Below are 14,750 nucleotides of genomic sequence, written 5' to 3' on the forward strand. Positions count from 1 at the left end.
GAAGAAGCGAGGAGCGCCTCTGCCCGGCCGCCCCATCCGGGAAGAAGTGAGGAGCGCCTCTGCCCGGTCACCCATCGTCTGGGAAGTGAGGAGCGCCTCTGCCCGGCCACCCACCGTCTGGGAAGTGAGGAGCGCCTCTGCCCGGCCGCCCCGTCTGGGAAGTGAGGAGTGCCCCTACCCGGCCGCCCCGTCTGGGAAGTGAGCAGCGCCTCTGCCCGGCCGCCCCGTCCGGGAAGAAGTGAGGAGCGCCTCTGCCCGGCCGCCCCGTCCGGGAAGAAGTGAGGAGCGCCTCTGCCCGGCCGCCCCACCCGGGAAGAAGTGAGGAGCGCCTCTGCCCGGCCGCCCCGCCCGGGAAGAAGTGAGGAGCGCCTCTGCCCGGCCGCCCCGCCCGGGAAGAAGTGAGGAGCGCCTCTGCCCGGCCGCCCCGCCCGGGAAGAAGTGAGGAGCGCCTCTGCCCGGCCGCCCCGCCCGGGAAGAAGTGAGGAGCGCCTCTGCCCGGCCGCCCCGTCCGGGAAGAAGTGAGGAGCGCCTCTGCCCGGCCGCCCCCGTCTGGGAAGAAGTGAGGAGCGCCTCAGCCCGGCCGCCCCGTCTGGGAAGTGAGGAGCGCCTCTGCCCGGCCGCCCCGTCCGGGAAGAAATGAGGAGCGCCTCTGCCCGGGCGCCCCATCCGGGAAGAAGTGAGGAGTGCCTCTGCACAGCCACCCATCGTCTGGGAAGTGAGGAGCGCCTCTGCCCGGCCACCCATCGTCTGGGAAGTGAGGAGCGCCTCTGCCCGGCCACCCATCGTCTGGGAAGTGAGGAGCGCCTCTGCCCGGCCGCCCCGTCCGGGAAGAAGTGAGGAGCGCCTCTGCCCGGCCGCCCCGTCTGGGAGGTGAGGAGCGCCTCTGCCCGGCCACCCATCGTCTGGGAGGTGAGGAGCGCCTCTGCCAGGCCACCCATCGTCTGGGAGGTGAGGAGCGCCTCTGCCCGGCCACCCATCATCTGGAAAGTGAGGAGCGCCTCTGCCCGGCTGCCCCATCTGGGAAGTGAGGAGTGCCTCTGCCCGGACACCCATCGTCTGGGAGATGAGGAGCGCCTCTGCCCGGCCGCCCATCGTCTGGGAAGTGAGGAGCGCCTCTGCCCGGCCACCCATCGTCTGGGAAGTGAGGAGCGCCTCTGCCCGGCCACCCATCGTCTGGGAAGTGAGGAGCGCCTCTGCCCGGCCACCTATCGTCTGGGAAGAAGTGAGGAGCGTCTCTGCCTGGCCGCCCCGTCTGGGAAGTGAGGAGCCCCTCTGCCCGGCCGCCCCGTGTCTGGGTAGAAGTGAGGAGCTCCTCTGCCTGGCCGCTCCGTCTGGGAGGTCTACCACGGAGGCCAGAAGCAATGTGGGGGCTGGACGTGGTGGCTCACGCCTGTGGTCCCGGCACTCTGGGGGGCGAGGCGGGTTGATCACTTCGGGCTAGGAGTTCAAGACCAGTCTGGCCAACTTGGCGAAACATGAAGAATACAACAGACAAACCAACCAACCAACTCAATGACAACAAAACAGGTCTACCCTGGAGTCATACTCTAATTTTTTCTATTTTCCTCCCTTTCTGATCCTTTATCCCACTTTCTTTTTCTTCCTCTTCCTTCTCCCTCTTCTTTGTCAAATAGAGGATTGAGTTATTATCACTTATCCATATAAAGTCCCTCTCTCATTTATTTTAACTCCCACCCCCATTTCTATTCCCCGACTTCCCATGTGCAACCTTCCTAATATGTTTGATACGCATCTTTTTGTTTGTATGTATTTTTAGAAAATGTTTATTGTTTTTGTATGCAAAAAAATTAATAAAAAAAAAAAAAAAAAAAAAAAAAAAAAGAAATTGGGTGATAATGTTGAGTCTGGGTGATTGGGAATTTATTATACAATTTCTAATGAATGTTTGAAATTTTTCATGGTTAACATTCTTCCAAATTAAAACCAATCAAACTGAACTCAGAATAAGTAGTGAAAATCAAATTTTAAACTAGTATACTCTTTGCTGTTCAAATAAGAAAACTGTGATTAATATGTTGCAACAGTTTATAAAGAGCTAACAATGTCAGAGGTGTCATCCTTTTAAGTTAGAAAATCTATGGGCAAAGACAATATCTAGTTTGCTTACCAGCATGCTATTTCGCTTAATTTAGCGAAGTAAAGGCACACAGTATAGGCTCAATAAATATTTGTAAAGTGAGTAAATTAATTTTAATGAAATATACTAATACATTGAGGATTAGACACAAGTGTTAATTCACTACTACAGGGCCCTGACTATTCTAAATGCTACTGCATTAAATTGAACTCTATCACCTGAAGGGCCATGATCAAAATCAAGAAGAATAGTCTCACGAAGATGCTCCTATAGAACATGGCAATTCAGAATCTCACCCCAAAAAACAGTAAAAACTTTGCCGCTTTTGAATAGCAAATTCGAGGTATAAAATACCGTTTTCATTTTTATTTTTGTTTGCTTTCCTTCAGTCATTTTGGATATCACTTGGACTTCTATTTATTTTATTTCATTTTTTTTGAGACAGAATCTTGCTCTGTCGCCAGGCTGGAGTGCAGTGGCACAATTTCAGCTCACTGCAACTTCCGACTCCCTGGTTCAAGCGATTCTCCTGCCTCAGCCTCCAAAGTAGCTGGGATTACAGGCACACGCCACCAGGCCCACCTCAGCCTCCCAAAGTGCTGGGATTACAGACATGAGCTACCGCGCCTGGCCTTTTTTGAGATGGAGTCTTGCTCTGTCACCCAGGCTGTAGTGCAGTGGCACAATCTCAGCTCACTGCAACCTCCGCCTCCAGGGTTCAAGCAATCCTTCTGCCTCAGCCTCCCAAGTAGCTGGTATTACAGGTGCATGCCACCACACCTGGCTAATTTATGTATTTTTAGTAGAGACAGGGTTTCACCATGTTGGTCAGGCTGGTCTCAAACTCCTAACCTCAAGTGATCTGCCTGCCTCGGCCTCCTGAAGTGTTGGGATTACAGGCATGAGCCATCGTGCCTGGCCTTATTTCATTCTTTATTAGAATAAAGTCTATAAAAAAGGAGTTTTCTCGTTGAACAAATGTAATCACCTCTTGAATGAAGAGTATATACTTAATACAATTATAATATCCACCTGATGTCAAACATCAACATGCAGAAAGCCTGAAACGAAACAACCCAGAGGCTCTAAAATTTTAAGCAAACTCAGTAAAATACTCATTTGTTACTTAAGTCTGCTTTAAAAAAGTGAGAAAACTGATTGTTTTGATACTAAAATTCTGAATTGCCTTCTCTCACATATGATGGAAATTTTCCCACCCACACTCCTTCAAAAGTCAAACTGACATTGAAGAAATTAGCACTAATCTTGCTATTTTAGTTATGTGACCATTGACAGTCTGATTAGCTTTCCCATTATTTTACTCAAATGGTGCATTATATGAGAATAAAAGTTGAATACTTCCAGTGAAATTCTGTACAGAATAGAAATCCACATCCTGTTTCAAGCAGGAAAAGTAAAAGTTAAATTAAAAGGTATCTTAAGTGAAACCCACAAACCTTCAGCAATCATGTCTTCCATCTCTGTGTCAGATGAATTATCTGCATGTTTTGTATTATTCTGTAGCTCTGGCTGAACACACACTGAATTTATCACCTGATTATCCAAAAGAGGCCGTTTTTTCACAGGCTGTTCTATTAGCAAAGAGGAACGACTCACCTTTAAAAAAGGAGAAATGATAAAATGAAACAATCTCCAAAAAGACATTCAGAAATACTTTGGTTTAAAAAACTCTTAAAATGAAACCTATTTGTGATAATTTACTAGTTCAACTATCAGATCCATTTATTAAGTGCCTTATTCCTTGGGAAAAGGTGAGGCAGACTGGACATGAATGGTTTATTTCTGGTCAACAGCAGTACAGCTGCTTCAAAGTCTCTGTCAAATGGAACCTACTGTCTTGAGTTTAGGCAAGGAGTTTTTGGAAAAAAGTCTTAAAATTCAGCAATTCCTTATCTTCAGAATTAATACTAATCATCCAGTTATCCTGCACTGTGAATATTTTGGTAGCTCAGTCCAACACTGAAAAACAAAGGCAATAACTGTCAGTATATTTAGGAGTTGGGTTTGTTTTTTTTTTAACTTTAAAAAGTCTACTCAATTAAGCAATTCTCTCTCAAGTTCTTTGTGGAGACTAACTTTTTTTCTTTATAAATTTTAGCGTTTTCTTTTTCTTTCTTTCTTTCTTTTTTGAGACACAGTTTTGCTCTTGCTGCAATGGTGCAATCTGGCTCACCACAACCTCCAATTGCCAGGTTCAAGTGATTCTCCTGTCTCGGCCTCCCAAGTAGCTGGGATTACAGGCATGTGCCACTACACCTGGCTAATTTTGTATTTTTAGTAGAGACGGGGTTTCTCCATGTTGGTCAGGCTGATCTCGAACTCCCAACCTCAGGTGATCCGCCCGCCTCAGCCTCCCAAAGTGCTGGGATTACAGGCGTGAGCCACTGTGCCCAGCCAATTTTAGTGTTTTCCATATGAATGCAAGACAAAGAAAAGATCATCAGTAAATTTTGACATGCCAGTATCCTCAGCTAATTAAGATTTTTCATGCACAAAGCTTTTTATTTGTAGGGTTAATGATCAAGACAGAAAATTATTGGATGTATTTTCTGGATAAGAAAACTAAAATTCAAAATGTTTAGGTGATTTGTTTACAAAAACAGAATGAGGACTAGAACTCAAGTCTCTTGAATCCTAGTTTAGCAAATTAATCCACTATAATCACAAAAGAAATGGAAAATCCTCAAATATTAACAAATTAACATCAAAATATTCACTTATATTCAGTATACTTGGTTAACTCAGGAATAGTACTTATTTTAGAAGTATTTTCAACAAAAAAAAACTCAGATGAAATATATTCATTGATTCACTGGTGAGCCCTCAGCTAATTTAAAAAACAGAATGACTAGAACATCTTATTCCTCAAGAATGCTGGTTAAGTCTCCAATATCTGCCACATATGGGGAGCAACAGCTTATTGGATAGAAACGTCTACATTTAACCTTAGAGTATAATTACTCACAAACTTTTTAAACATTTTGTTCATTTCAGTTAGATATTTAATATGCCTCAAGTGAAATTAAAATTTACGAAAGTTATTGCTTGAAGAAAAACGCATATTCAATGCTAAGGGCATACACTTCTCACGGATGAATAAATTTAAATCATTTTCCCAAAAAATAATTCAGTAACATGTATCAAGAATCTTATGAATATCTATGTAATATGACATAATAACTCTATTTTTAGGAATTCATACTAAGAAACTTACTTAAAATGTGTATGATTTATATATATAGATATTCCTTTCAGAACTATTTGAACAGTGAAAAAATGGAAACCTAATGTCCAACAATAATGGAAAGATTACATAAATTACGGATGTCCATAAAGTGAAATATTATGTAACATTTCAAAATGTTTCCAATACTATTAATAATATGAGAAAATAAATACTCAAATTTCCTCAGTGAAAGAACTGTATGTACAATAATAATCTTGATTATATGTATGTATATATAACACATATACATTATATATATACACAAACACATATACATTAATACCACAGTATGTGTATGTGTATATATACCACATATGTATTGTGGTATATATACACATACACATACTGTGGTATCAATGTGTACTGTGGTATATATATACATAAACATATTGTGGTATTAATGGGGATCATTTGCCCTGTACATTTCCCAAATTTTCCATTTAGAACATGCATTAGTTTTATAATGTGAAAAACAGAAGTTATGGCTCTCACTAGTGATAACAGATAATACTGTCTATGGCCATGAAGTGCCAGGTACCATACAGAATAATTTATGCACATTTAGTTCTCTCGACAACCCTAAGAGCAAAGCACCATCTCCATCTGACGAATAAGCAAAACAAAGATCAGAAAGTTTGAATGACTTGACAAAGGTTACACAGTCAGTATGGAGTGGATGGGAAAAAAAGACTGTTCCTCCATCCACTGTATGAGAATTGTTATAGGAAATCCAAGTTTGACACACACACACACACACACACACGAAACTGAACACAAAAACAACTGACTGGGTAGCTATCTATCATAATGCAAGATTTTCACCCATGAATCTGAAAATCCAGATGACTCAAAAGGCCTTCAAAAAATTTTTCATATTTTTATTTATGCTTGTCTTTGATATACTTTCTAAGGAAAAATGTTTATCTCTAGATATTAGCATACAAATTATGTACAGCTTAGCCTCAAGTTCTAGGACCTGTAGTGATAGAGCACCTTCATTTTGAGCAGAACATTTTAAAGCATTTGAAAAATATGATTGAGGGCTGAAATTTAGGAATGAGAAAATATATTTGCTAATTACAAACCATCAACTGGGTAACTTCAGATGATTTAAAATAATACACTTTATGGCCAGGTGCAGTGGGTCACACCTGTAATCCCAGCACTTTGGGAGGCTGAGGCGGTAGATCACTTGAGGCCAGGAGTTTGGACCAGCCTGGTCAACATGGTGAAACCCTCTCTTCGGTACTAAAACTACAAAAATTGGTCAGGCATGGTGGTGCATGCCTGTAGTCCCAGCTACTGAGGTAGCTAACGCATGAGAAACACCTGAACCCGGGAGGCAGAGGTTGCAGTGAGCTGAGATAGTGCCACTGCACTCCAGCCTGGGTGACAGAGCGAGACTCTTTCTCAAAAACACAAATAAATAAATAAAAATAAAAATAGTAGTACACTTCAGCTGTCATTTCAGTTCCCTTAAAAAGAAAAAATAAGCCGAGTGCCATGCCATGGCTCATGCCTGTAATCCCAGCACTTTGGGACCCCAGGAGTTAAAAACCAGCCTGGGCAACACGGCAAGACCTTGTCTCTACAAAAGAATACAAAAATTAGTGGGGCACGGTGGCACACACCTGTAGTCTCAGCTACTCAGGTGGCTGAGGTAGAAGAATCAATTGAGCCCCAGGAGTCAAGGTAACAGTGAGCCATGATCGCACCACTGCACTCTAGCCTGGGCAACAGAGCAAGATCCTGTCTAAAAAAAAAAGAAAAAATATAAAAGTTTATTTCACCGGATAAACTTCCAACTACCTTTCTCTAAAAATTATAAAAAATATGTCCTGAAATTTTTTTCATTTTTTCCCTTAGTTTATGCATCTAAACTTAGCTGGCATAAAATTCTGCATAAACATTTGGAAATAAAGGAAGTAGAAAGATAAATGCTAGATTAAAATGGACAACTTTCTTGAAATAAAATTACAAGCTTTTTATTAGAGAACAGTAATATGTAATTTTTAAGATAACGTTATATAAATTATAAACACACACGGAAATATGCTTGCTACTTACAGGAAATGGCTCCAATCCCTCCTGAATCACAAAGCCTTCAATAACATGGGTTAGGATCTGTGGTTTAACAATAGCCTGTGGAGGTTTGTTCTCTATACTGGGAATGCTACTGTGCATAGATGTACTGGTACTCCTTGTGGTGGCAGCTGGAAGTAACAATGGAGGTGGTGGAACAGAAACATGTGAGGGATCTGATGGAGATTTAATTACTGAAGCACTGACTGATGCCACAGCAGGTAATTCCACTTGCTCTGAAAAAAAAAAAAGTCATTTAAAAAATTTTTTAGCATTTTGCCCAAGCAAATGAAAGAGAATTCAAGAATAATAACAATAGTTAATATCTGGTACTTTCAAAAACTGTTCTAAGAACCTTAAGACCTCATTTAATCTGTACAATAATCTTCTAAGGTAGAAGCTACTATTATTTCCACTTTATAGAAGAGGGTAACTTGCTCAAAGTTATTCAAACCTTTGTTTAACAAATTGGGCCTGGCGCAATGGCTCATGCCTGTAATGCCAGCACTTTGGGAGGCCGAAGTGGGTGGATCACCTGAGGAGAGGAGTTCGAGACCATCCTGGCCAACACAGTAAAACCCCATCTCTACTAAAAAAAAAAAAAATACAAAATTAGCAGAGCATGGTGACGCATGCCTGTAATCTCAGCTACTTGGGAGGCTGAGACAGGAGAATCGCTTGAGCCCAGGAGGTGGAGGCTGCAGTGAGCTGAGACTGTGCCACTGCACTCCAGCCTGGGCGACGAGTGAAACTCTGTCTCAAAAAAAAAAAAAAAAAAAAATTGTTCCCATTGAGACATGAAAATATTTTAAGATATAAACTTATGAATAATTTATACTAAAATGGTTGCTTGGTTTTGTTTTGATGTTTTTTAATTTTAAGCTATTAAATCCCCTATGTTCCTATTTATATATTCCAAATGGTATAGGTGGGGCAGTGGAGTACTTTGAAAGTACACTTAAATGAAATGGGGTCATGAAATCCACAGAATAAGTAGATTTATTTATTTATATATTTTTTGGAGACCGGGTACATGTTGCCCAAGCTGGAGTCCAACGGCATGATCAAGGCTCACTGCAGCCTCAACCTCCCAGGCTCAGGTGATTCTCCCACCTTAGCCTCTTGAGTAGCTGGGATCACAGGTGCGTGCCACCATGCCTTCCTGGAAAATTTTTATTTTTTTGAGACAGAGTCTCGCTCTGTCACCCAGGTTGGAGTGCAGTGGCACGATCTCGGCTCACTGCAAGCTCTGCCTCCCGGGTTCATGCCATTCTCCTGCCTCAGCCTCCCGAGTGGCTAGGACTACAGGTGCCCGCCACCATGCCTAGCTAATTTTTTGTATTTTTAGTAGAGACGGGGTTTCATCGTGTTAGCCAGGATGGTCTCTATCTCCAGACCTCATGATCCGCCCGCCTCGGCCTGCCAAAGTGCTGGTATTACAGGCATGAGCCACTCACCACGCCTGGCTGCCTGGATAAATTTTTTTTTAATGTTTTTTGTAGAGATGGGGTCTCACTTTGTTGCCCAGCTAGTCTGGAATTCCTAGACTCAAGTGATCCTCTTGCCTCAGCCTCTCAAAGTGCTGAGATAACAGGTATAAGCCACCATGCCCAGCCTTCACAGCAGTTATATCCATAAATTAACCTAGTTTCACCAAATAATCCACCAAAATAAACTGTACTGGAAAACCTGTTTACAGTCACACAAAGTCACACAATCTATAAAAAGCTAAAAAAAAGAAAAAAAGAAAAAAGAAAAAATCAGCAGCAGAGAATGTTAATGTGCTGATTTCTAGGAACAAATACACAATTGTACAAACATATTATCAAACTAAGGAACTTCACAAAAATCCTATCTCACATACCAAATCTTCATATATACTTCTAGGGGACAAAGGATAAAAGATTAAAAATTCTGAAGTAGGACTGAAAGGCACTTTTCTATAGAATGGAAAAAATAAATCTATGGAGAACTGAAACCTAAATTAAAATTTTAATGTCCGTTACAGATTTAGAGATAAGAGATACTTTACTTTTAAAATATAAAGCTGCACTAAGCATAATTTGGTTTGTTCAAGAAATAATGCTTGGTGTATATTCTAATTAATATCTAGATCATGTGCATAAATGTGCCAAACTTATAGTCCTAAATTTTGTTAAAATAGAGCTATAAATTACCAACTTTTTGAAGATGGTAATAGCTATTTACATAAGTTGTAAAAATCGAAAACATGAGAAACACTCATGTATTACAATAGAAAAGAAAGACAATTATTACACCCTCTAGATTTAAGAGAAGTATGAGAGAAAACCCAAGTTCTAACTGATAAAATTTTGCCACAAATCTGTCTATTCTCAGTATCATTGACTGAGCAAGAGATGTGAGATTTTTCTACCTTTTTGTATAGATGCTTTTTACTTTCAAAGAATTTTAAAGATTTAGAACAACTGAATCCCAGATGGAAACAAGTCTATTTCTGCAAGTTAGTTTATTTCAAGATTTGATGAGTTACTGTAAAAAAAAAAAAAAAAAAAAAAAAAAAAAAAAAAAATCAACCTGCGCTTTAGTTCCCCCTCAAATATTACAGAAGAGTAGTAAGTAAGAGGTAAACTATAGGAAGATTCAAGTCTATATTGTACTTTGACAATTTAGCCAGAGAGATGTGCTTGTCAGGATCTCAGACTACATTCCTGAGGAAAACATGGAAAGATACTCTTGTGTTCCAATATTTCAGAAATGTTTAAACTTCCTTCAAGTACTATTAGTAATGCTTATTTTGTAATTAAATCACAACTAAAATGTAAGTTTACTATTCAATAAAACTGCCTTTTTTTTGTAACTCTAATCTCATGACAGATTAGCAATAAAACTTACATTCCTGCCTTTAAATCAAAACTCCAGTTAATCCGCAGCAACATAAATCCATTTCAGTGTAAACCACAAAGATTTGATACTATAAACTTTCTTAAGTCTTATGAGGTATTACTTTGAATAAAAAGACAATAATAGGCCAGGCGCAGTGGCTCATGTCTGTAATCCCAGCATTTTGGGAGGCCGAGGTGGGTAGATCACCTGAGGTCAAGAGTTCGAGAGCCACCTGGCCAACATAGTGAAACCCTGTGTCTACTAAAATACAAAAACTAGCCAGGCGCCTGTAATCCCAGCTACTCGGGATGCTGAAGCAGAAGAATCACTTGAACCCAGGAGGCAAAAGTTGCAGTGAGCCGAGATCATGTCACTGCACTCCAGCCTGGGCGACAGAGCCAGACTCCATCTCAAAAAAAAAAAAAAAAAAAAAAAGTAATATAAAACTCACCTTCAATATTTTATATAAGTTTATTGGCTAAATGTTTTCTACTTTTCAGGAGGAGGAAAAGATAAAAGAAAATTAAATTTCCCCTTTTATGCTCTCTAGAGATTTGCAATAGTAGTGAGGGAACAGAAGCTCAAGAAAAAAGAAGGGAAGGGGATATGGCACGCTAAAGAAAGCAGAGGGCAAGGGTTGCCTGGACAGCAGACAGGGTCAGTGTCCCATAACAGTTTGTTTCCATGCCTGTTGTAGTAGTCCTTCTTAACTGAAAATGATCATGAGGGCAATAAGATATTCAATAGAACAGAATACGTACAACGAAGCCGGAAGCAAGATTAGTATTAGTCAGATCAGGGGTCAGCAAACTTTCCATAAATGGCCGTATAGTTTCTACGGCTACTCAACTCTGTGGTTAGTAAAAAGCAGCCATAATATCTGAACAAATGAGTGTGTGACTATGTTTCACAGAACTTTATTTACGGACAATGAAATTTGAATTTTATATATATTTTCATGACATGAACTATTACTCTTCTTTTGTTTTCAATCATTCAGAAATGTAAAAGCCGTCATTAGCTTGGACCATACAAAAATAAGCAGCACGCCAGGCATGGCAGAGAGCACTTATAGTACCAGCTATTCAGGAGGCTGAGGCAGGATTACATGAGCCCAGGAGTTAGACGCCAGCCTGGGCAACATCGTGAGACCCTATATCTTAAAAAAAAGAAAGAAAATAGGCAGCAGAAAAGATCTGAACAGTGAGCAGTGTGCCAACCTCTAATCCTAACATTCATAAATTATAAAAAATAACATGAAACATCTGTGTTTAGTAAAATACCTAGAATACACAGTAGCTTTGTGAGGAAGCACATATAGGAGATTTATTTGAACTTATAAACAGCACTGAAATAGTGAATAAGAATTGGAATGGTTAAGCACAAGAACTTTTTTTTTAACAGACACAGTGTTGCTCTGTTGTACAGGCAGAACTGAAAACTCCAGGGCTCAAGCGATCCTCCTACCTCAGCCTCTGATGAAGCTGGGACTCTGGGGATGCACCAACGAGTCCAGGTAAGAATTTTTTTAATCCATGTCTAAAAGCACTTAGTCTGAATCACAAACAATTGTGAGGAATATCACATATGGCTTAGAATACTTTATGATTTTTGGAAAGTATAATTTAAATCTTTTGAAATAATTTTCATTAATTCTAATTTTTAAACTAGAAATAGTCTGATACATGAATGTGAATGAGCACATGAAACATGTCTGCACAAACCACTAAAAATTAGAAGCCTGAAATGATAGGTTTTCATCTGGATGGTACTGAACAATTTATAAGCTATTGAGCTTCCCTGCTATTAAAGAATTTTCCAGGCTGGGCATGGTAGCTCACACCTGTAATCCCAGCACTTTGGGAAGCCGAGGCAAGAGGATCACTTGTACTCAGGAGTTTGGGACAAGCCTGGGCAACGGGATGAGACCGTATCTCTACAAAAATAAAAAATTAGCCAAGTGTGCTGGAAGGTTCCTGTAGACCCAGTTATTTGGAAGCTGGGGCAGAAGAATCACTTGAGCTCAGGAGATAGGGGCTGCAATGAGCTATGACTGAGCCTGGATGACAGAGTGAGACCCTGTTTCAAAAAAAAACCTTAAACTCAATTCTGCATTTTGTTACAATTAACTACCATAACAAATTCGTTTAACATCATCTCTAGTGAAAAAACAGGCCTGGTGCAATGGCTCACACCTGTAATCCTGATACTTTGCAAGGCCAAGGCAGGAGAATCGCTAAAGGCCAGTAGTTCAAGACCAGCCTAAGCAACATAGTAAAACCTCATCACTATAAAAAATAAAAAATTAGCCAGGTGTAATGGTGTGCACCTGTAATTCCAGCTACAAAACGAGGGGAAAGGAGGAGAGGGAAAAAAAATCAACTTTTCCTATTATTAACATTTATCAAATAGAAAAATTTCCACAAATTTTGGTATTTTCTCACCTAACAAAGGATGTTCAGAAGTCAAATCTTCTCCTCTCCCCACAGTTATAGCTGCTGGAGACAAAGTGGGTGGTGGTGGGGTTCTATCCATCCGGACACATTCATCTGACTCTTCTGGCATTTCTTCTTCACACACATCTTCTACCTGATAAACCTGCAATGACAAACCACACTGCCTTAAAATGTTTCTAAAACTAAATTTTATCAGGTGTTCTTAATTTCAGAAAATTAAATTCTATGTGTATTAAATTTAAAAACAAGGTAAAAATGACTACTCTGACAGGCTGAAACTTTAAAATTGCTCAAATGAAGTTTTTCATATTTCTTGATAATATTTGACTGAAAGCAAGCTGTGGATCAGTATCTAGACCAAAAATCACTAAGGTTTCCAAAAAGATGATAGTCAAGTCTGAACATATTTTTAATTTCGATAATTAAAAAATACAAATAAAATAACGATTTTGAGAATTCAACTGTTTTTGTTAGCTTCTAACTGTCATGAATCAAAACAGATACTAACATTTTTCATAGGCACACTAAGTGAATTCCCACAATGACACATTATATTAGGACATGTAGGATTCTATCCCAGGCTCTTCCTTATTATTATGTAATTTAAAGATTAAATTATAAAAAGTAACATCTGAGAATCTACAAAAAAAGACATACAATTATATCTCTCCTTTTCTGTTCTACTCAACAATCTGACTCTTTATATATAATATGCAAACAGAAAATATCTTTCCTTGAAATACACACACACGCACACACACACAGCCTAAGCTCTTTGACACCTTATTTTTTTTACTCTTTTTACAATGTTCCATACTTATGGGAGAAAGTTTTTAAGTCTATAACTTAACCACCTTGTTATCCAATTATAAAGATTATACTTAAGAAGGAAAATGGGGCCAGGTGCAGTGGCTCATGCCTGCAATCCAGCACTTTGGGAGGCTGAGGAGGGTGATCACCGGAGGTCAGGAGTTCCACAATAGCCTGGCCAACATGGTGAAACCCTACCTCTACTAAAAAAATACAAAAAATTAGCCAGGCATGGTGGCGGGCGCCTGTAGTTCCAGCTACTTGGGAGGCTGAATCAAGAGAATCACTTGAACCTGGGAGGCAGAGGTTGCAGTGAGCCAAGATCAGGCAACTGCACTCCAGCCTGGGTGACAGTGAGACTCCATCTCAAAGAAAAACGAAAATGGAATTGAAAGCACCCTGAGAAGGAGTTATGTAACTAGAAATACTTTTTTTTTTTTTTTTTTTTTTTTGACAGAGTCTCGCTCTGTTGCCAGGCTGGAGTGCAGTGGTGCGATCTCAGCTCACTGCAATCTCTGCCTCCTGGGTTCAAGCAATTCTCCTGGCTCAGCCACCCCGAGTAGCTGGGACTACAGGCACGCGCCACCATGCCCAGCTAATTTTTTGTACTTTTTAGTAGAGACAGGGTTTCACCAGGTTGGCCATGATGGTCTTGCTCTCTTGACCTTGTGATCCGCCTGCCTTGGCCTCCCAAAGTTCTGGGATTACAGGCGTGAGCCACCACACCTGGTCAGTACCTTATTATTAATGTTTCCATTTCAAAGAATACTTCTAGAGATTGACATGGGTATTTTAATTTGTTATCATTTATTATTTACTTAACCATTCATTATTTATGAAAAATGATTACTAAAAACAAAGCCATAAGAGTTAATTTCCCTTCTTTTACCTATAAAGCTTATTACTTGTTTACAAAACTTATGAGTTTTTAAAATCTTATTTAACCAAACTGACTAATCTTCCCATTAAAGAAGTGTTTTTTGAGAAAGGGTCACACTCTGCTGCCCAGGCTGGAGTGCAGTGGCTCCATCATGGCTCACTCAGCCTTGACCTCCAAGCTCAGCCTCCTGAGTAGCTGGGACCACAGGTGTTCACTAACACACCCAGCTCATTTTAAAATGTTTTTTGTAGAGACGAGGTCTCACTATGTTGCCCAGGCTGGTCTCAAACTCCTAGGCTCAAGTGATCCTCC

The 14,750-nt window shown here is 40.4% G+C and overlaps 1 protein-coding gene across 23 annotated transcripts in view; it reads right to left on the bottom strand.

Moving 5' to 3' along the window:
* The window catches only part of PHC3 (polyhomeotic homolog 3), a 100,913-nt gene that overhangs the window by 28,001 nt on the left and 58,162 nt on the right, over positions 1-14,750 (bottom strand). For all 23 annotated transcript variants that reach the window (XR_010116637.1, XR_010116636.1, XR_010116639.1 and 20 more), the window contains 3 exons: positions 12,737-12,890; positions 7,413-7,663; positions 3,556-3,715 (listed from right to left, as the gene is read on the bottom strand). Coding sequence is in view for 19 of the 23 variants with exons in the window: in XM_063621597.1 (XP_063477667.1) it covers positions 3,556-3,715; positions 7,413-7,663; positions 12,737-12,890 (565 nt within the window). In the remaining 4 variants the exon portion in view is untranslated. The remainder of the gene's footprint in view (positions 1-3,555; positions 3,716-7,412; positions 7,664-12,736; positions 12,891-14,750) is intronic.

The sequence above is a fragment of the Symphalangus syndactylus genome, chromosome 17, assembly GCF_028878055.3.
Source record: "Symphalangus syndactylus isolate Jambi chromosome 17, NHGRI_mSymSyn1-v2.1_pri, whole genome shotgun sequence".
In the NCBI taxonomy this organism is placed as follows: Eukaryota; Metazoa; Chordata; class Mammalia; order Primates; family Hylobatidae; genus Symphalangus; species Symphalangus syndactylus.